We start from the raw sequence: 22,982 nt of genomic DNA, 5'->3' as shown, positions 1-22,982 counted from the left end.
ACGTCCTCCTAGACGAAGACAGAAAAGGCGTTGCATTTCCCGAGTGCCATGCGCAAGGCCTCCTTCCCTTCTGCCAAGAAAATGCTCGACTCCGGATCGTTCGACGCGTCAATCTGTTCAAAGCCGTCTTCGCACCCTATTGGTCCGACGCCCTGTCGGCCGTGGAGGACTATCGCACGCGTAAAGAACTTGACGCGGGTATCGCCGTGGACGATTTGAGACATTGGATCGACGAAGCTGCCGTGCTACGCGCATACGGCATGCCTGCTAATTCGTTCTCCATGGTGTTTGATGGATCTCCTGAGTTCCAGCAGCAGATATGGGACAATTTGAAGAGAGCGGCCGCCGTCCAGGAGGCCATGCTTGAGCGTTCCCGGCGCGGAATCGGTCCCACCACTCCAAACGAGCATCTTCTCAGCCGACCGAAGCTCTGTCTCCGAGGCATTTCCCAATGCTGTTCGTGAAATCCTGGAGGGGCAGTCGAACATTCACTTCCCGGCGGCTGTCAAGGGCGATGCATGGGACATCGAGGAGGTCATGGTCGACCCGACCGTACTCGAGGCAGAAGATATATACGATGTCTTGCCTGAGAATAAAATGAACGATGAGGAGCTCAAACATGGATATTACAGTATGTATTCCCTGTATGTCAACGGTATGCAGGTATGGACCGACGGCATGGATGGCTGGGACATGATGATCACACAGTCTTAGGCTAGTTCTGCCGTACCGTCTTTCCTGCCTGGTATTGCAATTATAAATTCGTGCCAATGTCCCAAGTGCAACTTTGGAGCCTCATGCAACAGTGCAATACATCGAGCTGCAAGTCATCGACCAGATACGCAGATTCATTAGTTCGACACCGTTACAAAGACACGTGTATTCTACGGAACAGAAACCTGAACCAACTGCAATATGCTACATTCATCGCTAAGTGGTTGCGAGCCGTTGCATGTCATGTAGCCAAGTTCCAAAAACTCTCGCAAGATGCCCGTGGTACCAACTCGAAAAGCACCCGCCGGAGCAGCGCTCCCTTCACCGTCTCAGCCGCTCATCCCGACCGCCATTCCACTCCTCTCCTTCCACCGCGGGTCGCCCCTCCCAACCCGATTTCCAAATTGCGGAATTTAGAGCAGGCAGGAGACGAGGCTCTCGATCTTGCTCAGAATGCCGCCGACCAGGCCAAGAACAATGGGCAGCAGGCCACCCAAGACGCCCGAAAGCAGCCCAATGACATCGCCCAGAAGGGTGAGGACGAGCTTGAGGACGCCCTCGACCAGGACGTTGAGGACGGTGAGCAGGTGCACGATGACGGACAGGAGGACGAAGACCAAAGGGCCGAGGAGCTCGAAAATGGCTGTTGCGATAAGGTCAACCAGCAGCTTCAGAGAATCAAGACGCGTTCATCGACTTACTGATCTTGAGCGTCTCAATGACATGCTTAAGCGTGTACAGGATCTCAAACACAAGCTCCAGGACAAGCGCAACAAGCTCCTCCTTCTCAACCGCCTCGACCGTGGAGCCGAGCAGCTCGACGACCTCGCCGACAAGCGTGGCCACGAGCTGGATAACGATGGTGACCTCGCTCTTGACGAGCTTGATGATGCCGGTCTTGTCCGCCTCGGATACGCTGTACGTGACGCCCTCCATGGTCGAGTTGATCTTGGACGTGTGCTTCTTGACCTCCACGATGGTGGTCTTCATCTTGGAGCAGACGACGCTGTCGGTGCGGCGATCGAGCGTGTCGGCGACATCGAGCGGCTTCGGCACGCTGACGTCCGGGGCGGGGACGACGTCGGCTGGTGACGCGGTGGGCGCGGCGTACGAGGCTGCGAAGAGGGAGGAGAGGGCGACGAGCGAGAAGCTGAGGAACTTCATTTTGGCGGTTGGTGTATTATTGAATAAGAATTATGGACGGGAAAAAGTAAGGAAGTTGGATGGTCACTAAAGAAGGACGACAATGATGCTTTGCAAAAAGATGCTGAATGAGCGACTGGGTGAGGATGCTGATGCTGATGGAGAAGAAAGCAGATGCTCGTGAGGACAGGACGGCTTTTAAACACAGAGCCAAAGGAGAATCTTACGGTAGTCATGGTGTCATGACTCCTGCCCCGACGCACTGTACAGTAGGATCGACTGATTGAGGCCCCCTTCACTTTCGAAGTCTCACATCCTCATTCGCACATCTCACCCTTGGGAAATAATGCGTCCACCCGTTCCGCCTTCGGAGTCGGCCACCATGGAATTGGTTCTCAGGCCATGTCTCCGCCGAAAACACAGGAAAACATTCCAAAAAGCCCTTAACCTACCTCTCACCCATATGCATCATATAAGCCGCAAAGTAGGACAGACACAACACAAACACGCACAACTCACGATCACCTCAACAAGAGACGCCGGAAAATGCCGCACGCAGGGGGTGCCAATCAGCCCCGCCGCGCAAAACTAGCCTTCAGCTGGATTCATCGCTCACGTCTGTCCAAACACGTATATAGCGATGAACATCCTCATGGTGGGAGATTCCGATAGCCCGGTTCAAGTGCCGACCTACAGTCGGTCCAAGCTCGCGACTTCTTCGGCCGGATGGCCCGGCATTTTGGACCATACCTATTGGCCGGGTACGCCAGCAAAAGTTCGTATGGTTACGAAGACATAGACTCCAATACAGCTCGAGCATGTCTAAGCGTTGCAGCGTACAAACCCGCGAAGACGCATACACAATACCGACTGGAATGAAAACCGTCGCAAATACTGAGCAACAGGAGAACGAAGTCCTGTCCTGTTCGGTCCGAAAGGACGCGGCGCGGCGGCGCAACGGTTCCCCATAGATCGACAGGGGGACAAGGGGACGATCGTCATAAGAACGCCGCATAAGCACAGCAATAAACGCCGATTGGGGATAGCGCGGCCACGCGAGACCCCAGAGGAGTCCCAACGCTCACACAGGGCATCGCGATGCGTCGTCATGATGCGCGCTCTTCGAGGTAATGAGATGACGGGAAATTCTAGCCTGGTGCGCGGGTTGTGGGGAGAGAGAAGCGGTGAGTTTGAGTTGGAAGTTGGAAGTTGGCAGCGAGGGGGTTTATCAGTATTTCGGAGGGTGAGTTGGCAGGCTGGGGAAAGGGTAATAGTAGGATATGTGCGCCCCTGCCTCGAGTCAAGGTAGAAGTACGGGACTTCTTTGGCAAAGCTGGGAATTTCTGTTTTGATGTTTACGCGGGATCGTTAGGGGTCCCCTATGTACGCGGCATTCCGAGATGTACAGGGCCCCTGAATTAGTCCTGGAGTGGGCTAGGTCCTGTGACTGAGCGAAAAGTAGCACCGGCAAGTGCCAATTGCGGCAATAATTCGTGATCTGACATAAGCAAGCTCTCCCCGAAAAGCCAATCACGAATTATTTCCGCACATGGTGGGCTTTGCGCGGTAATCAATTCCGTCCACATGATGACCACGTGGGTTGCTAAACGCCTACTAACCCCGCCGTCATGATGTCGGTACCTGCGTTCGGTCTCCCCATTACCAGAAACTGCCCTATGACAATTGGCTTGTAAGTACGTAAAAGGTGCTAGCCCGCCATGCCGGCGCGCGAACCACCGAGCCAAAAGCCGCGATCGCCAGCACATGCGGGCAGGCGGCTGTTTGATTGGCCAATGCATCTTCAACCGCGTGCTCCCAAGCAGCTCAGTTGCAGCTTCATGACGACGATTCCCGGGCTCGCTACAGTCGCCGGTGCGCAGGTATAAGATGTGCGTCAGTGCCCAGATTGCTGGGCAAAAGCTTGCCTGCGTCTGCCGAGTGCGTTAAGCTTTGCTGTGGACCATCCATCCGGCCTCGAGATGAAGACACATGGCTCATGCGGGGCGCGCCGCTGTCCTCTTAGCGCTCTTCGCCCATAAAAGCATTGCAGCACCCACGACAATTAGGGCCGCGCCGTACGCGGGATCCTCTACCGCGGATCTGTTCCCTCCTTCGGACAGTAAGTTATTTTCCAGAAACATTATTCGTTCCATGCCCCTTTACCGCCTGCTGAAGTCCCGGTCATCCAGCTGCAGTTGATTCGGCGCTTTTCCCACCCGAATCTGTAGTCGGCTTCCCGGGCCCCACACCAACCGGAGTCGAGCCCGCGGCTATTCAAACCGCGCCCGCGTATCCCTACAACGAGAAGGGCGCCTACCAATTTCCCCTGATCAACCCGCAGCATCATAGCGAGGATGCCGAGTCCACGTTCGACATCACCAAGTACTGGGGCAATCTGTCGCCGTGGTGCTCTCTACGCTCGTCCGACTATGGCTTGCCCGATGCCAGCCCACTCGCACCAGAGGGCTGCGACGTCATCCAGATGCATCTGCTTTACCGCCACGGCGCGCGGTACCCGACCAGCAGTGCGGCGCCTGCCACATTCGCCCAGAAGATCGTGAATGCCACCAAGAGCGGATTCACCGTTTCGGGAGAACTAGCTTTCCTCGGTAACTGGACGTACAAACTCGGTGCTGAGCTTCTCACGCCATTCGGCCGCAGCCAGAATTTCCTCCTGGGCATCCAGTACCGAGAGCTGTATGGCCACCTTCTGAACAACTTCACTGAGGCCGGGACCATCCCCGTCTTCCGCACCGAGTCGCAGGATCGCATGGTCAAGACGGCGGAGAACTTCGCGGCAGGCTTCTTCGGTGTGCCTGAGTACCTGGACCAAGTCAACATTGAGATCCTGGTCGAGAATCTCGGGTTGAACAATTCCGGAGCACCGTACGAGGTGTGCAACAACTCGAACATCGCCTCCAGGGGAAGCATCGGAAGCACAGTAGCCACGCAATTCGCGCAGAATGCTTTTAACGCCACGCTTTCACGACTCCAGTCGCAGGTCTCCGGTCTCAACTTCACTCCAACCGACGCCATTGCCATGCTCCAGCTGTGCTCCTACGAGACCCACGCGCTCGGATACTCCGCCTTCTGCCCCCTGTTCACCAAGCAGGACTTCCTCGCCTACGAGTACTACTATGACCTATCCTTCTACTACAACAACGGCCCCGGCTCACCCGTTTCCGCCGCCCAGGGCAAAGGCTTCCTCGACGAGTTCATCGCCCGCTTTACCGGCGAGTATCCTGCGCCGCGGTCGGCGCTGAACGAGACGTTCGACAACAGCTCCACCTATTTCCCGCTCAACCAGTCGATCTATGCGGATGCCACGCATGAAGTCGTCGTCCTCGATACGCTCACCGCATTCAACCTCACCGCCTTGTTCGCCGGCCCGCCGCTGAGCCCCGCTGGAAATGGCGACCAGAATAGCTTCGTGGCTAGCAGGGTTGTGCCGTTCGCGACGCATTTTACTACGCAGGTCCTTTCTTGCCCGGCTTATTCGCCTACCAAGCAGATTAGATTCATCGTGTAAGTTCCGACTCTTCGGACCATTTAATATCCGTCCCAGGCTGACGTTGGGCACTTAGCAACGACGCTGTCATTCCCATTACCAATTACGCAGGTTGCCCAGCCGACCCGAACGGTCTCTGCTCGTTCGACAATGTCGTTTCAGTGCTCCGGAAACGCAGCGCTGACATTGATTTCGACTATGACTGCTTCGCTGACTACGTTGCTACGCCGGGTGTCGACTACAATGGGAGGGCGCCTAGGTCTTAGACTCGCTCTGGTGGGGAGATGGGGGAGAAGAATGCCTAGCTAATGCACATATGCTATGTACATTTATGAGTACATCGTAGTGTCGTGCAGATGCATATCAGTTTTGAGCGTCTCGTCCCTAGCAGACGGAGGTCCATTCGCGCGGTCTGCGTCAGAGATTCCAAGCGTTTCACTGTTGGGAACGGCCAGTCATTAGAGTTCTCCATGACCAACAGACTGCTACGCAACGACCTATCCATCGTAAGAGTGAATGCGCATTTTGCTGTGGTTCAGGCCTGTTATGCGCCTGAAAACTGTCAACGAGCTATCTACCTGAAAGAGGTGGACCAAGGGTGTATATCGTCATTGTTCGCTGAGAATGACAAATTCCAAGAGGGTTTCTCGGTTCTGAACTTGGTTGGATGCGACAGGAGAATACAGTAGCCTCTGGCTCAATAATGCGAAGAGCGACACACTCTTTCTTCTAAATCTATGGGCTCATAACTGGAAAGTTTGGCTGGACATTACCGACCTTGGCACGGATGAGAGCTTCGAAGCGTGGGGGAGGGATACTACCACTTCAGCTAGGCGCATGACTATGAAAATAAGAAATGTAGGTGGAGATCGCTATGGGATGTTTTTGTTCCATGTGTCGAAGCCGCTTTCGCACGGGATGTTAGTTCAGGCCAGCATTTGAAGTGGCCGGCCAGAGCGCCAGCCCAGGGTAGGAATATCAGTAAGGTAGATGGATAGGGAAATAATTGGGAGCAGAGCGAAGTCGGATATGCGGAGTGAGTTTGTATTGTGTTGTTGGAAGCGTTCGTAGTCCATTTTTAGGAGTACGGCGTTTTGCCCGGCTCGTCTACGCTGAACCTTGAAGCTAGAGAACAACAGTGAAATACATCCTGATTATGAACATTCCCCTAGCCATCGAAGTATCCCTCAGGCCTTTAACATCTCAATAAACTTCTTCCCCAGGGTATCCGCAGCCATCGGATTCGCACCACTGACCACCTCGCGATCCACCGTAATATTCCCAATCGCCGTACTGACGCCCTCCACCATCTCCGCACCCTCCTCCCTTAAGGCGCTCTCGACCTTAGTAACCTCGCCCCTGAAAGCTGCCGTCTCCATGAACTTCTCCTCGGCATCCGACCAGCTGGTGATCTTGTACCCCTTGTACGCAAACTCCTTGTCGCCGGCATACTTGGTAGACAGGAAAGCATATGGTCCATGGCAGATAGCAGCAGTGGGTTTGCGCTCAGCATGGAAGTGCTTCAAGATGCGACCGAGCTCTGGGTTGTCGCCCAAATCGGACAGCGGCGCGTGACCACCCGGAATGAAGACTCCCGCGAAACTTTTCAGCTCCTCGTCGCTTATGTCGGAGAACTTGCGCGGGTGCGAGAATCCGTGGTCTTTCTTCATGCGCTCGATGAGGTCTGTTTCGCGCTTGCGCTCGTAGAAGTTGCCGGCGAAGGCGGCCAGGGACAGGCTGAGAGGATCGGGCGTGGGTTCTTTGCCTTCTGGAGACGCGAAGGTGACTTCGTAGCCAGCCTCGAGGAGACCCTGGAGTGGTTTTGCGAGCTCCATGAGGAAGTAGCCGGACGGTTGTTGGATTGTCTTTCCGTCGCTGCCGACGTTGTATAGAGGGAAGGAGGCGGCGTCGGACATGACGATGAGGACCTTTTTGCTCGCCATTGTGAATTGATATGTGGACTGGTGCAGGGTTGGAATTGAGGACTTGTATCGTAAGTATGAGGATTGTTGCGGTCTTTTGAGGACTGTCGTGGCACCCGTGGTAACGATGACGAAATGGGAACGTCAGCCTGTTTGGGATTAGCGCCACCGCTACAACATCTCAAAATATCGCCAACACAACCTTCAGTTCTGGTAACGATAATATGCAAGTGATCTTTTTCGGCTACCCCAAGACTTACATCGATCCCTTGTTCCCCAGTGTCCGATAATGTGTTCCATCCCACGATCCGGTTTGCTGCGGGCCCATTCTTGTACCTTACTCCACCCTAGTCACCGCAAACTCAAGTATTCCCGCACCCTCACCCAAGTACTTCGTTTCTTCCCTCCGATACCCAAAGACCTCCCAGTCTCTTATCTCAGCATCAGTCTCCCACTTCGTCCCAGTCATCCCACCCGCCACCTCCCACAATCTCGCAAACGACTCCACACTCTGCGCCTTGAACCCCTCCTGTCCCCCTTCTCTAATCCATTTCGTACTATCCTTACTCTGCGTACCCACCTGCGCCCCAACCACCTTGTTGCCCAACGTCGACAAGCTACACATGGCCGTGGCGGCCTTGAGCTGCGTCTCCCAGTCCCAGTTGTGCAGGAAATGGATCGTGGAAAAGGCATCGACTTTCCCGGCTAGACCGAGTAGTTCGGTGTTTGGATGCAAGAAATCCGCTTCGACGTACGTGGCGTGGAACTTGTGCTCGTCTCGATAGAGCGCGAAGCCCAGGTCCCAGTGGTTGATGAGATCAGTCCCGTAGAGATTTTCCTGTGGGCATCCGTCGAGCGCGAGACGCCGGAGGTCGGTGCCGCAGTAGCAGCCGAGATCGAGGATTTTGCCACCGGATTTGATACGGGAGAGGATTTCGGCGTAGCAGGAGAGTTTGGGCAGTGTTGGTGCAAAGAAATTGCCTATACCGGTGCAGGGCCATGGCCGGATGGACCATGCCTTTTCGCGCTGCATTATTGGTGAGCGTAGCAGTGTCTCCGGTAGGTCCGAGTGGTGTTTGTGCTTACTATGGCGTAGACATGATCAACAACGTCGTCGGGAGCGATGTTACTGTACGTTTCGAGGACTTGACGAACCTGCAGCACCGAAGATGAGCACATGCTCTGTGAGATTTCGTAAGTGCAGAAGATGGCTAGTCTTACCTCTGGGGTGATTTTGTGGTCAATGTTAGGCACCCACCACGCCAGGTCTTTGCTAGGCTGGGTGTTTTTCAAAACATCTGAGCTGCTGGAGGTCATGGCGCCTCAATTCGAACGGAGATGACTCATTAGGTTAACACCGAGTTCTTAGAGTGGGCGGTGGGACGGAGGTGATACGTGAAGGACGAGGTCGCGGGGCGCTCTTGACGCCAGTTGTAAGCGACAGGCTTAGTACGTAGGTAAGCTTACGCCCGACTAACTATATTTCGGGGTAATATATTAACCGTTAAAACATATTGCGGTGCAGATCCTCATAGAGGCTCAAATGTGTAGCTTGCCGTTAGGGAGTGGTCCCTAACTCAGGGTCCCAAGGCAACCCACCGCCAGCATGACAAGTACCCGAATACACCCATTACCCCCCATCCCACTGAGAGACGATTTTTGTAGCTAGTCCCTCGCCGCGCCTTGATCGTAGCCTTTCTTCATCTGACAAGTACCTGGCCCCCGGTGACATATCGCGGCCGACAGTAGAGTATCATCCGCATTCTACATGATGTACTGCCTCAAGACATAGAAGCGATGCATATCGTACGGTCGCCACCAAACTCAGCGCATCTCTCTATCAAGGGCGAAGGGGCCTATGCTTCTGTCAATGGCCTTCTGTCGTGCCAGTGGTAACGAGGTACCACACGGTAGATGGCATAGGCCCCGATGGCTCAGGCAACTGCGAAGTTATTAATAATGGAGCAAAAACATACTAGAGCGCCGGACGTATTTGGAGAAGGGAGTGATTTTTCGGGGGGGGGCGGGGTTTGAGCCCGTGGACTCGCGCAAGCATTCTTAGCTTTCACCTTCTCATCCATCAACGGAATTTGAATACTCTACGAGGCAAAGTCTTAAGCTCTTCCAGACTCTTCCAGTCTTCCTTTATAAGCTCGCGGACAATCGAAAACCCGACGATCTCAAAATGCTCCTGCGTCTTCGTTCTCACGACCAGAGGCATCCTCGCATTTTCGAGAAGTATAACCGTGTCTGCCACCCGGATATCGCTTACACCAGGAGCGCCATACCCTACGAAACCTCGTTTAGTGACAAAGAAAGTACGGTCCTTGAATTGAGCCTCCAACTCCTCGAACACGCGGGAGAAAAGCTTTCGTTTATGTTGCGACTGCTGTGCAACTTGGGCTTCGTGTCTGTCGAGCTTGTTCTGGCCATCGTTGGCGTCTGCTTCCGAATCCTCGAGTGTCCTGACGCTGTTATCCTTTCTATAAGCTTCCCCTGCTCTTCTAACTATCTCCGCGTACTTCTCAAATTCCCTATCAGCGTCATCTGAGAAGGGTGGAGGCCCGGTAGCCTTGGCAAAGGCAAGGTCCCTGTCTGGAAGATGGCCCTGGCAGATATGCTTTGAGGCGACGGCTCGAAGCGTCTCCGCAACCTGCAGGACAAATCGGACTCGCAACTGAACCTCGGGCTCTGATTCACATTCTGTAATATGAGACTGAAGGTCTTCATAAATTGGTTCATCGATTCCGGCGAACGGGACACCTGGAACGACCGACTCTGTTGAAGTGACTTCTATGAGCGGCCCAAGTTTTGCGGCCAGCAACTTGATCATCAGCGTGTCAGGGCTTGAGCTAGATGAGGGTCTGCGCAGACGCTTCAATTGGCTCTCGAGATTTTCGTAATTGAACAACGCCGCACCTAGGATACCTAGAGGATGCTTTAGTCCATGTGCGAGATAGCCTAGGAGCTTTGCTAGACGGGACGCAACGCCGAGGAAGACATTTTGAATAGTGGCTTTGGTTTCCTCGATGCAGGATCTCTGATCCTCTGCGAGGGGAGGGTCATGTTCCATACGCTCAAATTGGTGATCTGAGATGACGATATAGTCTTCGACTTTTACGATATCGCTGAGAGTTACGAGCTCGCGTTGAATACACTGACAGCGATCCAGTAGAATTTTGAAGACTTCTGGATGTGTCAAACTGTCCTGACTGAAAGCGATGGTGAGGTCGGCTCCTGGGTGGTGGTGAGACCGAAAGGCCCACCCGTGAAGCTGTCTCTGACTATAGCGCCGTAAGAGTTGAGAGAGTGGATCCGAAGCGTAATAGAGGACTACTGGGTTCTCCCTCGTGAAGAACTGATCGAGATACCATAGCCTAGGCAAGAGGTTATGCCACAGGCCGTGGCCCATATGGAACACATTGCTTATGCCGTCGAGCTCCCTTCCTCCGAGTGCAAGGATTCCATCGTAAATTACGGGTCCCGCAACGTGCGCGCCTTCACGGACCGAAGGAAGCAAATTCATCTGCGGCTCAAGAGCTGTCAGCGGCAGACAGTCGCAAGCATCCGGCGTCTCGACTACCCGAGAGTGGAGTTCGTCGCTTGACCAAGAAAGTGGTCGGGAGAAATCGGGAACCCAAGAAGGGATATTCCGCGAAAGGTTTCCGGCTGAGAGTTTCAAAGGATAATTCCAAAACATCTCTTCCCAGAGGTCAAAAACCAACAGCCATGCCGCCAATTTTTCGAACACGTCCTCAACGGGAGCTCTGTAATTTGGTTGGAAGAGCCGTTGCACAACTGGTTCGGCGATCTCTCGCAGACCAAAAATTTTATCGCGGGGGTCGGTAGATCTGAGGAGGACGAAATGCTCAAACAAGCCAGCCAGCGGAGTGTGGAATGCCAGACCGTTTCGCCCCTCGTGGCGTCGATTGAGTGTATAGGCCGCATGAATTACTACCCTGATCCTCTTTTGTAGCGAGAGATTGGTCTTTAGCTCAACGTCATGTGAGCCCATGAAAGGGGTGGATACGTTTACCACCGCGTTATGCAGTCTTTCGAAGTCTTTCCACGTTTCTGATGCAAGGACAGACCTGCTTCCTAAGTAAAATACTGGACCGTGGGCTGCAAGAGTGTATTCTTGTTGGGTCCATACACGAGTCCACCAGGGCCTGGAAACGAAGTCCATAAAGTCGTCGAGAAGACCTTGCATTGAAATTCCAAGTCGCGGCAGGGTGTCCTCTAGATGTTCATCCGGTTCTTTCCCTTCTCTATTCCAGTAGTCTAGCAGTCCGAGGCGCGTCGGTAGATTGCCCCCAAGGTATATTCGTACGGTTGTTGCAGACCGATATATATCGGCCATCATAGCTATCTGCTGCTCCTTTTCGTCGACATCATCCTGATTAATGCAAATGGCATCAACCCATAGCCTTCTGAGCGAACTATCCTGACATAGGGAGCAGAGCGCCGCAAAGAGATTCGGGGTTATAGGTATGGCTCTACCGTCGATTTCCATCCACTTGGAGGGTTCTGAAGGACCCCACACGTAAGAAAGAGCGTCGTAGATGGGTTTGTCGAGAAGATTGAGGCGGGCTATCTTGCATTTCACCGTTGTGGAGTCGTGGCTAATGAGCTCTAGAACTCGTATCTGCGGTAATTTGCGATCCAGAATGAAGTCCTCCCGTACATAAATCGAGTTTGAGCCGATTTTGGGGTCCTCTCTTGGAGTTTCCACCTGACCTTGGGTACGCCGCGATCCTAAAGCAATTCGAAGGAGGGCTTCCGCTTGCGCATGCACTTTGGTCAAGCTGTCGTATAAGGTTGCCTCTCCCCCTTCAGCCCATTCTGGAAGGCTATAATGCTCCCGATCTCATGGCAGCTATCAGCTTAATTACGGGGTGTATGGGCAAACGCTTACCTCTTACAGAGAACCAATTCAGCAACAAGCGCGGGACCCATTCTCTGACCTGGTAAGCACGCATTGCGAGCAGATCGTTGTCTATATCTTCCAGCACAGTTGGCTGTAAGTCCCAATCATCTCCGGGCGGTATATCGTCTCTGATACGAGTGAAACCGTGCCAAGTGTAGTCGGCATGAGGATTTTCGCCGATATAGTAGCACTTTAGACGAGACTCTGCTTCCTTTTTCCTATCCGCCAACTCTTCCTCGTTCCGAGATCGAAGCTTCTTAACCCAAAGATAAATGTTGAAGTCAACAAGGTCGGCCTCGGTGACTTCGAAGAAGGAATGGCCCCTGCACTGATCGACGAGAACGGCAACATGTGACGTATCGTTTCGGTAAACGGTGTAGCAAGAATCGCAGAGATCCGTGTCTTTGCAGACGCGACAAATGGCCCTAAGACGGACTATGCCATCGAAAACCTTCTCGCATCCGTCGCAGATTCGGTTGGAGTATTGCTGCTGTAATGCAATATTGAATGCAACCTGCGCATTATGTTCATCGCCACACCAGAGGCACATTCTTCCTAACATAAACATGGATTTCCCCCAGCCAGGAGGGCATCTGTCATAGAACGAAGCCACTTTGACGATTTGATGCAATGCTTCGCCGGTAGTGTCGCACGGATCGTTTACGATCGATCTGTAGCACTGATCGAAGTAAACTTGTGATATATCTGTAGCCGCAGCGATAGTGGACGGATGGAAGCTTCCCCGGACTATCTGGAGAGTCTCGAGTCGAGCGAGGAAAAGGCATTCGGTTTCCCCGGGGTTGGAGTAATAAAGTTTGCAGCCTAACCACTCCATAACTTGGATTGTTTCTTCATGATCCGATCCGAACCGGTCCAAATGTCCCCTTAGAGCGCGCCGACAGAGCGGTTCACACTCTTCTTGTCTGTCGCAATCCCAAATGGCGCCGATCAAAATCTTCAACGTCCTCAAAGTAGGCTTCGCCGAGTAACCGTAGACCTTCTCGCATGCAGAAAGGGCTCGTCGATAGTATTGCTCGCTTTGATGGAGGTCCGGAGGTCGCCGTGTCTGGTAGAAAAAGCCTATGTTATTAGAGACTTGGATAGTCACCTGATGATATGGACCAAAAGCACTTTCAGCCTTGTTCAATGCTTCCAAGAAGGCCTTTTCCGCATGTTTCATTTCTTTCTGATCAGAGTGATTCTTTGCCTTCTCTGCCAGCTCAAGCACTTTCGTTGCCACCTCTTCCATCACTGAAGCAATTTCTCGGGTGTCCCAGCGCAGGAATGCTTTCGGGCTCCGGCGAGACGCGTGCTGCCACGCAGAGGGTAACAAGAGTCCCAAGGATGGAAACGAGAGTCCCAAGGATGGAAACGAGAGTCCCAAGGATGGAAACGAGAGTGGGCGGTGAGGAGCTGAAATACAGAAGCCAAAGAAGCAATGATGTCCAAGAAAACCCAAGTCTCGCCAAGCCACCACTCGAGAGCGAGAGAGCCACAGCGGCGGTAAGATGCGCGCTCTAAAGAGCAGCCTAATCTACCTCCATTGCTCTCGCCAGTTCCAGACAAGTCTAGTATTAACTAGTGCGCCCCGCTATTTTAACCATCTTTATCATCATTCAAACTAAATCAGTTGCGAATCCAGTCCTCACGCCTCGCTCTCCAAGGCAGATATAAGGTCCCTAATAAAACCAACTAGACCACGAAAAGAAGGGCGCAAGGCGACACGACCAGAGAATATCTTTATAGAAGCATATTAGCATATACAAGACCTAGAGGGTCGCTAAAAGAAAGGGGGAAAGGAATAAGTAGGGAATCCTATAGCTCAGGACGGAGTCGCACTCAAAGCCTCTTGAAAAGTAGGATGGCACCAAGACAAAGATTGTGAGGATATAACCGATCCGTTCCCCTTTTTATTATATTGTCCGTTTACAACTTAGCCCGCCGTTGGAGATACAGCCGGATACCTATAGCCACTGGTTTACGTTAGCCTTTGAGCACCGCACGATGGAATCAAACAGCGGAGAATACGCAGAATACAACGAAGGGGCAGATTCAATGAGCCGACTACGAGCCCCAGGCATTACCATACATAGCATTTTGTGGGTATCAGAGATCGTCCCAAATTGCCTGAAACACCACACAAAAAGCAAACGAAAATGACGTATAAACCAAGAAATCCAAGGGAACAGGATCAGAGAAATAAAGGAGAACATGAGACGCGCAGCACATGCAATCACTTACCCACAACAGCCGCCAAGCCTTTCACGCCCAACAAGCCGAGCATCCACCGCCCCCACCCAATCGGTCTCCCCTCGCGGTCGAAGTCTGGCTTCAGCTCGCTCATGCTGGCAAACTTCTGCTGCTTCTTCAAAGTGTAGGGTGGGTACCTGATATCCAGCATGCTCTCGATCCAAGCAGGTGTGTTTGTGACGCTGCGCCGGTGCGTAAAGACGTCGAACGAGGCTTTACCGCGGTAGGCGCCCTGGCCGGATGAGCCCACGCCGCCGAAGGGCAAGGTGGGGATTGAGGCGTGGAAGAAGCCGTCGTTGAGGGAGGCGCCGCCGGAGCGGGTTTGTGAGAGGACTGTGGGAGAGTTAGTAGTGAGTTAGGAGAGGGGCGCGAGGTAGGGAGGGGAAGTACCTTTTTCCATCTCGGCTTTGTTGCCGAAGGGGTAAAGGCCTAAGGGTGTGTCGTGCACTTCGTTGGCGATTCTAATCGCTTCATCCAGATCCGCGACTGGGAGGATGGGCAGTAGCGGGCCGAAGCTCTCCTCCTTGATCAGACTATCATCCATGCTTTTGACCTCCACGACAGTGGGCTCGATGAACAAATCGCTCTCATCCATGGTGCCGCCCAACACAATCTTGCCACTGCTTTCATCCAGCATCTTCTTCAGCCTCTGGAACTGCCTTAGATTGACGATCCGGCCGTAATCCGGGCTTTTCCTAGCACCTTGCGGATAGAATTCCTGAAGCGCATTCTTCATCTCGCGCAGGAACGGTTGCACCATCTCCTTATCGATTAATGTGAAGTTCTGCGATACGCACACCTGCCCCGCATTAAGCGTCTTCGCCCATAGCAGCCGTCGGGCCGCTAGCTTCGGATCCGCATGCTTCGTGATAATGGCGGGGTTGCGTCCGCCCAGCTCCAGCGTCACCGGGGTAAGCGTCTCGGCCGCCTTCTTCGCGATGATGGTGCCCACGTTCACGGACCCAGTGTAGAAGATCATGTCCCATTTCTGGTCGAGGAGAGCGGTCGTTTCGGGAATGGCGCCTTGGATGCAGGTATAACACGAGGGGTCGAGCGACTCGGCGATGATCTTCTGCATGACGGCGGCGGCGTGGGGCGAGCTCTCGGAGGGCTTGAGCACGGCGGTGCAGCCTGCGGATATGGCGCCGATGAGAGGGCCAAGGGAGAGTTGGATGGGGAAGTTGTAGGCTCTGCGCACGCCACGGTCAGCCATCATGCACCCCTCTACTCCGTACATAGCCCGATTTACACAACTCACCCAATGATCAACGCCGATCCCAGCGGGTCCTTCCTGATCTTGGGCCCGAAGAACTTGTTCGTGAGGTTCATGTCCTGTGCGGGCTCATCCTTTGCGAAGCGCGCGAGGTTCTTGGACATGAAGACGATGTCGTTCATGCACCAGCCGACTTCGGTGAGGTATGTCTCGAAGGACGGCTTGCCGAGGTCCTTTTTGCATGCTTCCAGGATAAGGTCCTGGTTGTCTTTCAGTCTGCGGTAGCGCGTGTCAGCGATGAGCGAGCGTATGAGAGGTTCGGGCTTACCCCCAGTACAGCTTCCGCAGCTGGACAAGCCGGAACTCTAATGGGCGCGTCTTGTGCGAGAGGAAGCTCGTGCGGATGCGCGATGCGATCGAGGCAATGTCGTCGAGCGGCGTGTGCTCGAAGGGCGGTAGTTCAGCCATAGTGGAGCTTGCGGAAGCTTCGGCGGAACGAGGATTGTGCGAATCTGCGTCTCAAAGTGCCCTGCAGGGGTTTAAGGGGGTGTTGATGGAGTTCGAGGTAGGCTGGGATGAAAGTTGGTGCCGTTGAGGGGTTGTTGAGCCCCTTTTAAGCTCTTGTCTGAAAGTGCAGGCGTTCCTCTTCACAGGCGTGCCATGTGCCTCGGTTCCGCGCGGAGCAACTCCGCCCCGCTTTTTGCCATCTCGTTCGGGCGTAGCGCAACACGCCCGTTCTGACGGATCCCTCTCCATCGCTTACATCAGCGTTGCACTTACGCCCGTACGCGTCCATTTCGGACCTTTCTCGACGAGAAGATAAGTTGGATCCATCAGTAATCGTTCTGAATCACCTCGATACTGCATGCAATGGCCCTACCGCCCCTCCAGTACGCCCGTATCCTCAATTGGGATGTATTCCGGAGAAGAGAACAGGAGGTAGATCTGTCATCGAGACCTGGTATTCCCCCGCTGAGTCCCTTGGCACGAGTATCCCAAGAGAAACACCGTACTTCGATCTCTGTGCCCGACCCCGCTCTTGGCTGTTTACCATGTCTCTGCTGATATGGATAGAAATTGCTGCCGCTGGGAAAAGGGGCTTGTATCGGCCCGATCATCTATAGCCTTCTTGCTTTGTTTCCTTCTATACATGCAGTCGTACAGCTGGGTGTTGAGCTTACTTGCGTTGGCCTCCCACATGGCGCCCGTCAAGGCAGGGGATGCGCAGATAGTGAACCCTTTCAGCCAATAACACATGTAGGTGTTCCCTGTTCACGGTCGACCCTGGGAATTCGGCGTCGAGGAAAACTCATACGAAAGATTCTCTTCCCGCATGCAGATGCCTCCCTTCAGCTTACGCTGCAGTGTACCAATCTGGGTTGAGCTCATGTAGGCTGCAAAGCTGATAGGGGCCAAGGATGCAGGATCGCCGAACCGCCATTCTATTTCAGGCGCGTTATCGATACGAACGAAGACATCAACCCAAAAGCGTCATGTCGTACGAATATGGGGGCGGTATGGACTACATGCACGGTATAAGATCCTGTGTGCTCACCCTCGAGCCACGTTAGCACACGCCACCTCCAATCCTTCCCGCGGGCTACTTTCTCACCAGGCATGGACTCCTCAGAACTCTATTTCCACTCCTACGCTGTCCACCTCGGCTTCTGGACTAATTGGTCCCATGGTGCCGTCCGTGGCGCCACAATAACACTCTCCCGCCCTAATGGAGGTTTCCTTATCGCCTTCCTCGCCATTTACGTTGGGATGGCAGGCAAGAGCTTATGGCGTCTGGCTTGCTTTTGCCTACACATCTCGTTCTCTAGCCCGGAACCCAAGGATGGCCTGTACCATCAACGCCAGGCAATACTACGGAATTCAGATACTGCGCAAGATGGAGCCTGGAGATTACTGGTTAGCATGATGGCATGGCGACGGCGGGCGCGGCACCCGATTCTCCGCTTGTTGCCGTTGATCATCGCTGCTCTCATCCTCTCCGCTGCCTTTGGTGTCGCATCCGTCTTCTCCTCTCACGTAACTACCGATACGGCCAACGAAGTTCTCCTCAAAGGAGACCGGTGCGCAACCTTGGACATCTCGAAGGCGAACAATGCATCCGCTGTGTACTCTTTCTTCAAGCCGTATCATGCACAGCTTTGCAGCAAGTTCTTGAACTACGGCCTCCAATGCTACAGTAACAGATTGAGATCCCAGAATGCCGACGGCTGTAACCTATACACTGCGGCGCAGCTTCCGCTAAATGTGAACTCGAAAGCGCCGTGTCCCTTCAACACAAGCATGTGCAAATCACTGGACGAGAACCTTGTGCTCGACACCGGACGTCTCAACAGCCTCAAGCACTTTGGCATCAATTTACCGCCAGATAACCAGTTTGACTTGCGAGTAGTCCACGAGTGTGCGCCACTTGTTACTGAGGGATTCATGGACACCGTGAACGACACCGACACCGGAGCCGTCGCCAGGGTCTTCTATGGGGAGGGAAGCAATGGTGCATTCCATCCAAGAGCATGGACCTACGAAGTACCCCTGGACTTTCCCTACAGCCCCTCGAACGGCACCGGCTATATCGGCACAAGTCGACCCGAGTATAACCTGGGGTTGGTCTAATTATATTTCCGCTGTCGATGTACCACATTAACGGTCACTTAGGCATATGGAATCCATCGCAGGCGAAGATCCATCGCTAGAGAACTCCGGCGGCGCCATGTGGTCGCCCATCCCTCAGCTCCATCGGACCGATGCCGATGTCTTCGTCATGTTTCTATCAGCGCCAGGCATACGATTCTCGGCACCTACCGATGATCCGTGGTTCTCCGCACACAGAAACGCCTCCGTACTCTACGATCGCAACAACAAGACTCGACCATCGTGGATCCAAGACTCGCCCATAAACGCCATGGGATGCACCATGCAAGTCCAGTTCTGCAACCCCAAGGGGCCTGCGTCCGAGCAATGCGAGCCTCTACGCGGACTCTACGATCCGCAAAAGTCCACGACGATACCGCAGATTTTCCCGTCGAAGTCGCAACAGGACTTTGTGAATCGCGCCGAATACATGTTTAGCATCGATACGGCGAGCATTAACCTGCTTGTTGGCATGATTGGCGCCGCGGCGCTGAGGGCCCGCTACGGCCTGGCATTGGGATATCAAGGCCCGCTTCCTGCAAACCAGTGGCAATTGGAAGCGGAGCACTGGGTGAAGGGCGAGCTGGCCTCGATGCAAGATGCGCTGGTTCGAGCCGCAGGAGGCCCACCACAAGAGCTAAGCCAGTTTCAAGTAGTACCCGAGACCAACGACACCGCGGCGAAGAGCATGTGTATCAACCAGGTATCCGCCATCCTTTCCCATACAATCAGCCACTACATTCCCGACGACTAACTCCCACCCCCTAGAAGATAAAAAGCACCGAATACTCCTCCTTCAACGTCCTCGGTATATCCCTCATCCTCTTCATCGGGGGCACAATCGTGCTGCTCGACATGGCCATAGCACCATTCACCACCTGGCTCCAAGAGCGCCGGCACCTCAAGGCCGGGGGCAACGCTTCCTTGCACGCGGTCCGCGAATGGTCGGCGACGAGCACGCTGCAGCTCCAGCGGCTTGCGCACGAGGAAGCGGGGTACGGCTCGTGGAAAGGATGTCATTCGGATAACCCCGTCACTGCGTCGGGGGATCTGCTGGCTACGCTGGATTTGAAGGATAGGGAGCATTTGGCGCTGAAAGGGAGGATGGGAATTGAGAGGGTTGATACGGCGTTTGATACGCTTGTTAGTCAGGACGATGAGAAGTAGGGCGGAGGTTGGGAGGATAGTCTGCCCCTGCGTGATCGTGTCATCTGCTGCGGAAGTACTATCTTCTTGCTTTGGCGCCAGCGCGTAGGACTACCTAGTATGGTGAGTGAAGAGAGGGGGTTTGGTGTTCGCGAGGGGGCCGGAGAGGTGGGTGTGTGATACAGTGGAGAGGGAGGGGAAGCTTAGCGATGAACAGGTGGGTACCGAGAGCTTGGGACTAGCATCGCTTAGCATCACTCGCTGGAACGGAGATCTCTGCTACGCAGATCCTTCCGCAGATCTCGACTTCGAGTAAATTTTTGGCTATATAGCAAGCACCAAGTAAGTGTATTACAGCCGATCTACAATGTACAATAAAGTATAGCGTCAAATGCGCCTGCCGCGATGCCTCTAATCTCTCGTTCGTTTCCCCCTCGCAACAGCCATGCGTGAGTTCGACGGCCCGTGGAGCCCTGCTCCGCGGTGCCGTAGCCCGAAAAATCCCCTCAAAAGCCCTATCCGGCCTTGGGCTGCTGGCTGCCTCCAAACAGGAAGTTGCGAACGGGCCAGTAGGCGATGCCGAGAAGAAGCGCTGCCGTGTTCACCAGAAGGATAGTGCAGTACCTAGCATAGTGCTGTTCTCGAGTTAGCGCGCTACAAGATAAAAATACCAGCAACAGGGGAGGGCGACATACATATTCAGAGCAAGCATTCGTCGACCAAGGCTCCTGCGCGAGGTACAAGTTCCCCATCATACAACTCCACGTCTCCCTCGTAAACTCCTTGCCGCCGGCCACCTCATAGACGCCATTCGCAAACTTGACATCGTTCCGGCTCTTGCTCTCGGGATGCAGCGAATTCGTAATGTAAATCAGCGCCAGGATGATCAGCTGGCCGGCGAGATTCACGCCCGCGAGCCCGAAGCTGACGAGCCCGACGGGCACGTTGTTGGGCGACATGTGGCGCAGGATGATGGAGCCGAGCATGACGACGACAGACGAGAGGATGGCGAGCACGGCGGCGGCGAAGAGGGCGATGTGCGGCGACTGGATGATGGCGTCCGAGGGGTTGATGTTCTGCGTGGCCATGAAGGTCAACTCGAGGTTGATGGCGACGCCGGACACGGGGATGCCGAGGACCAGGCAGGACACTGCGATGGCGAGCGTCGTGTAGGGGTCACGACCGACCTTCTTCTTGGGCGGCATTGTGGCGGCGCTTCTTCCTCACGCAATTAACTGCTCAAAAACGGTCGGTTCGACGCGGAAATGACTGCTGCTCCGGAATCGAAAGCACGAAGAATCCAACAAGCGATCGACGCCAAAGAATAGAAACAGAGAACAGAATGGGAGGAGAGAAGAAAAAAAAGATTGGGAGCCGGCTCTGCACAACAGAATGGAATCGCATGGCGACGACGGGGAAGGGATGGGATAGTATTTGGGCATGGATTGGAGTGGCGTGAGTAGTGGGAAGCGGTGTTTGGAGTGCGCCTCAGAAGTGCGATGGCGCGCCGCTGCTGATTGGCTGCGGCGCGCGAAAATTGGGGAAATCAGACCACGGGGCTGCCGCGCTGTGTGAAATGCGTTTGGAGCCGCGTACAACAGCCATCTTCCCTACGAGCTCGTGGAAAGTCGTTCTCGCAGGGAGCTTTAATGGATAGCCGATGGGGTTTAGTAGGAGGCTGCTTTTCGCGCGTTGGAGATCGTAGATGGGGATACGGAAAGAGCCGCACGTGACGAGCACTGTAGCTGAGATAATAACGCCAAGCTGTTTGCCGATGCCGATGCGACAAGGGGGTCACGGCCCGCATTGCCTCGTATCAGAGTTTGCCGCCCGTTGTTCCGTTCCGTCGTCTGAGGCTTGGCCGTTGAAACCGTGGCTTTACTTGGACGAGGCATGGTGAGTGCGATGTCCCCCACGATTGAAACGACGGCACATTCGACCGCAGTTTCTGTAAGGAGTCTAGCGAATGCTGAGAGTGGCGTGAGGCTCGCTGCGCTTCTGTGAGCACTTCTCTCCCACCAGCGTGTGGGCCGTCCTCGTTTCGGAGATACGGATGCTGGCCTCTTAACCCCGTCTCTTCCCCGTATAACTGCAGGAAGATACTGCTCGACTATCTGCATCCACGCCGAAAATATTCGGAGTTTCTTTTCTCCATCGCTAACGTTCATGCCGATATAATCACAAGACTCAGGCTATAAGCATACCCTCAAGCGCATGTTCCATTTCCTACAGTCTTGAACTCCCTTCCCCTCCCTCCACGCGAACTTACAATGCCACCCCTCACAAAAGAGCACGTTCTCTCCATCTTCGCCCACCTCGCCGCCGGCGAAGCGTCCTCCTTCTTCGACCACGTGGCCGAGGATGTGGACTGGCTCGTCACGGGCTCCGCGCATCCCTTAGCCAAGCGGTACCATTCTAAAGAGCAGTTCATCAGGGAAAGCTGGCGGGGGGTTGGGTCGATATTGCAGAAGCCGATGAAGTTGAGTGTTGTAGGTGTCATGGTGGAGCCCGAGGAGGGAGGCATGAAGGGACGGGCCGTCGTGGAGTTGAAGGGTGTGGGCGGGGTGTTGAAGAGCGGTGAGTGCTATCCAGCGCCTGAATGGCTGTGAAGGACTGCGCTGATTGTGGAACAGGGAAGGAGTATAACAATGAGTATTGCTGGGTGTTGGGTTTCAATGATGATGGGATGATTGCTAGTGTGCGAGCGTATCTGGATACTGCGATGCTGAGAGATGCCCTGGGAGAAAACGCATCTTGAGGAATGGGAATCGCATATCGGGCTTCGGAGAAGTTGTACACCTCGATAAGCTTTTGTATTCTGCTTCTCTCTAAGTCAACCTATCATTACGACTACATAACGCTGTTACGTTATTGCTGTCGTTTGTCTGTAGTGGATTGGGCTCTCTCGTCCTGGCCACTTCCATTCCAACCTAAGTACTCTCACAACAGGCACCAGCATTACCGCCTTCTCCTGGTCCGACGACTGAGAAAAATTCCTCCCACGTCATCGCAAGCCTGTCTCTCAGCGAAAGATTCACGGCCGGCGGATCTCTATTCTCCTCCTTTTCCCCTCAAGACCTGTGTCCCCAGCTGCTGTACCCGCATTCCTATCTCTTCATACTCACGCCCAGCCGTGACATCGACACCATACTCTTCCTCAAATAACCCAAGACTTTCCTGGCACCCCGCTCCACCCAGCGTGAATCTCTAGGAGGGTGGTGTAGAGATCCTCGCTGTCTCTCCCCACACCCTTCATCTAAATCCCCAGTCCAGCGAAGTTACTCCGTCTTCTTTCCCCATAACATCAGTCTGGACTATTCAGAGCTCCTCGTCGGGGGCTACTCGTCGCTCAGACAGCCGCTGCTCCAAGGCCTTTACTCTGCTTTCTAAACTTTCTGATTCCACCTGTGAGACTGGCTTAGTTGCCCTTTGTTCATGTGCCGGGCGGAGTAACGCTGCGTCCGGGTGTCTCCAGTCATTTATATGGATTCCGTGCACGATCTCTGGTTTCTT

General features: G+C 54.1%; 10 protein-coding genes across 10 annotated transcripts; 4 read left to right on the top strand and 6 right to left on the bottom strand.

Moving 5' to 3' along the window:
- Positions 1-1,127: 1,127 nt before the first annotated feature.
- On the bottom strand, positions 1,128-2,298 carry BU26DRAFT_593547 (uncharacterized protein; the record flags this gene model as incomplete). Its single annotated transcript, XM_033834873.1, has 2 exons — positions 1,416-2,298; positions 1,128-1,357 (listed from the first exon to the last, which is right to left on the bottom strand). The coding sequence occupies exons 1-2, from the start codon at positions 1,876-1,878 to the stop codon at positions 1,128-1,130; spliced, it is 693 nt and encodes a 230-aa protein (XP_033684901.1). The 5' UTR covers positions 1,879-2,298.
- Positions 2,299-3,846: 1,548 nt separating this feature from the next.
- On the top strand, positions 3,847-5,631 carry BU26DRAFT_563789 (phosphoglycerate mutase-like protein; the record flags this gene model as incomplete). Its single annotated transcript, XM_033833208.1, has 3 exons — positions 3,847-3,976; positions 4,047-5,382; positions 5,442-5,631. 3 exons carry the CDS (start codon positions 3,847-3,849, stop codon positions 5,629-5,631), a joined length of 1,656 nt encoding a protein of 551 aa, XP_033684900.1.
- Positions 5,632-6,395: 764 nt separating this feature from the next.
- Positions 6,396-7,377, bottom strand: BU26DRAFT_518411 (ThiJ/PfpI family protein). The gene has a single exon (XM_033828804.1). It carries the CDS (start codon positions 7,306-7,308, stop codon positions 6,553-6,555), a length of 756 nt encoding a protein of 251 aa, XP_033684899.1. The 5' UTR covers positions 7,309-7,377; the 3' UTR covers positions 6,396-6,552.
- A 247-nt stretch (positions 7,378-7,624) lies between these two features.
- Positions 7,625-8,604, bottom strand: BU26DRAFT_563787 (uncharacterized protein; the record flags this gene model as incomplete). Its single annotated transcript, XM_033833207.1, has 2 exons — positions 7,625-8,314; positions 8,374-8,604. The coding sequence occupies 2 exons, from the start codon at positions 8,602-8,604 to the stop codon at positions 7,625-7,627; spliced, it is 921 nt and encodes a 306-aa protein (XP_033684898.1).
- Positions 8,605-9,393: 789 nt separating this feature from the next.
- BU26DRAFT_292034 (HET-domain-containing protein) lies at positions 9,394-13,262 on the bottom strand (the record flags this gene model as incomplete). The annotated part of the gene is made up of 2 exons (XM_033821653.1): positions 9,394-12,153; positions 12,203-13,262. Coding segments are annotated over 2 exons (3,820 nt in total), but the record flags the coding sequence as incomplete, so codon positions are not given.
- Positions 13,263-14,135: 873 nt separating this feature from the next.
- BU26DRAFT_518409 (aldehyde dehydrogenase) lies at positions 14,136-16,309 on the bottom strand. Its single transcript, XM_033828803.1, has 4 exons — positions 16,006-16,309; positions 15,723-15,953; positions 14,855-15,654; positions 14,136-14,797 (listed from the first exon to the last, which is right to left on the bottom strand). The coding sequence occupies exons 1-4, from the start codon at positions 16,143-16,145 to the stop codon at positions 14,448-14,450; spliced, it is 1,521 nt and encodes a 506-aa protein (XP_033684896.1). The 5' UTR covers positions 16,146-16,309; the 3' UTR covers positions 14,136-14,447.
- Positions 16,310-16,878: 569 nt separating this feature from the next.
- BU26DRAFT_604191 (uncharacterized protein) lies at positions 16,879-19,570 on the top strand. Its single transcript, XM_033835501.1, has 3 exons — positions 16,879-18,295; positions 18,348-19,026; positions 19,092-19,570. Exons 1-3 carry the CDS (start codon positions 17,295-17,297, stop codon positions 19,488-19,490), a joined length of 2,079 nt encoding a protein of 692 aa, XP_033684895.1. The 5' UTR covers positions 16,879-17,294; the 3' UTR covers positions 19,491-19,570.
- Positions 19,571-19,730: 160 nt separating this feature from the next.
- On the bottom strand, positions 19,731-20,834 carry BU26DRAFT_550204 (uncharacterized protein). The gene is made up of 2 exons (XM_033832041.1): positions 20,165-20,834; positions 19,731-20,104 (listed from the first exon to the last, which is right to left on the bottom strand). The coding sequence occupies exons 1-2, from the start codon at positions 20,672-20,674 to the stop codon at positions 19,985-19,987; spliced, it is 630 nt and encodes a 209-aa protein (XP_033684894.1). The 5' UTR covers positions 20,675-20,834; the 3' UTR covers positions 19,731-19,984.
- A 761-nt stretch (positions 20,835-21,595) lies between these two features.
- Positions 21,596-22,424, top strand: BU26DRAFT_518407 (uncharacterized protein). The gene is made up of 2 exons (XM_033828802.1): positions 21,596-22,046; positions 22,103-22,424. Exons 1-2 carry the CDS (start codon positions 21,740-21,742, stop codon positions 22,225-22,227), a joined length of 432 nt encoding a protein of 143 aa, XP_033684893.1. The 5' UTR covers positions 21,596-21,739; the 3' UTR covers positions 22,228-22,424.
- On the top strand, positions 22,102-22,910 carry BU26DRAFT_291920 (uncharacterized protein). Its single transcript, XM_033821652.1, has one exon. It carries the CDS (start codon positions 22,231-22,233, stop codon positions 22,678-22,680), a length of 450 nt encoding a protein of 149 aa, XP_033684892.1. The 5' UTR covers positions 22,102-22,230; the 3' UTR covers positions 22,681-22,910.
- Positions 22,911-22,982: the final 72 nt, after the last annotated feature.

This window comes from Trematosphaeria pertusa, assembly GCF_010094035.1.
Source record: "Trematosphaeria pertusa strain CBS 122368 unplaced genomic scaffold BU26scaffold_6, whole genome shotgun sequence".
Classification (NCBI taxonomy): domain Eukaryota; kingdom Fungi; phylum Ascomycota; class Dothideomycetes; order Pleosporales; family Trematosphaeriaceae; genus Trematosphaeria; species Trematosphaeria pertusa.
This window is presented reverse-complemented; position numbering and strand designations above follow the sequence as displayed.

Excerpts from the sequence above, each read along its gene's own strand:
- BU26DRAFT_518411 (XM_033828804.1), bottom strand. The coding sequence starts at position 7,308 with ATGGCGAGCAAAAAGGTCCTCATCGTCATGTCCGACGCCGCCTCCTTC.
- BU26DRAFT_518409 (XM_033828803.1), bottom strand. The coding sequence starts at position 16,145 with ATGGCTGAACTACCGCCCTTCGAGCACACGCCGCTCGACGACATTGCC. Across the intron at positions 15,954-16,005 it reads CTGCGGAAGCTGTACTGGGG|ACTGAAAGACAACCAGGACC; the intron begins GTAAGCCCGAAC and ends GCGCTACCGCAG. Across the intron at positions 15,655-15,722 it reads GGATCGGCGTTGATCATTGG|AGCCTACAACTTCCCCATCC; the intron begins GTGAGTTGTGTA and ends TGGCGTGCGCAG.
- BU26DRAFT_604191 (XM_033835501.1), top strand. The coding sequence starts at position 17,295 with ATGGACTCCTCAGAACTCTATTTCCACTCCTACGCTGTCCACCTCGGC. Across the intron at positions 18,296-18,347 it reads CGACCCGAGTATAACCTGGG|GCATATGGAATCCATCGCAG; the intron begins GTTGGTCTAATT and ends ACGGTCACTTAG. Across the intron at positions 19,027-19,091 it reads AGAGCATGTGTATCAACCAG|AAGATAAAAAGCACCGAATA; the intron begins GTATCCGCCATC and ends CCCACCCCCTAG.
- BU26DRAFT_550204 (XM_033832041.1), bottom strand. The coding sequence starts at position 20,674 with ATGCCGCCCAAGAAGAAGGTCGGTCGTGACCCCTACACGACGCTCGCC. Across the intron at positions 20,105-20,164 it reads CGAATGCTTGCTCTGAATAT|CACTATGCTAGGTACTGCAC; the intron begins GTATGTCGCCCT and ends ACTCGAGAACAG.
- BU26DRAFT_518407 (XM_033828802.1), top strand. The coding sequence starts at position 21,740 with ATGCCACCCCTCACAAAAGAGCACGTTCTCTCCATCTTCGCCCACCTC. Across the intron at positions 22,047-22,102 it reads GGGCGGGGTGTTGAAGAGCG|GGAAGGAGTATAACAATGAG; the intron begins GTGAGTGCTATC and ends ATTGTGGAACAG.
- BU26DRAFT_291920 (XM_033821652.1), top strand. The coding sequence starts at position 22,231 with ATGGGAATCGCATATCGGGCTTCGGAGAAGTTGTACACCTCGATAAGC.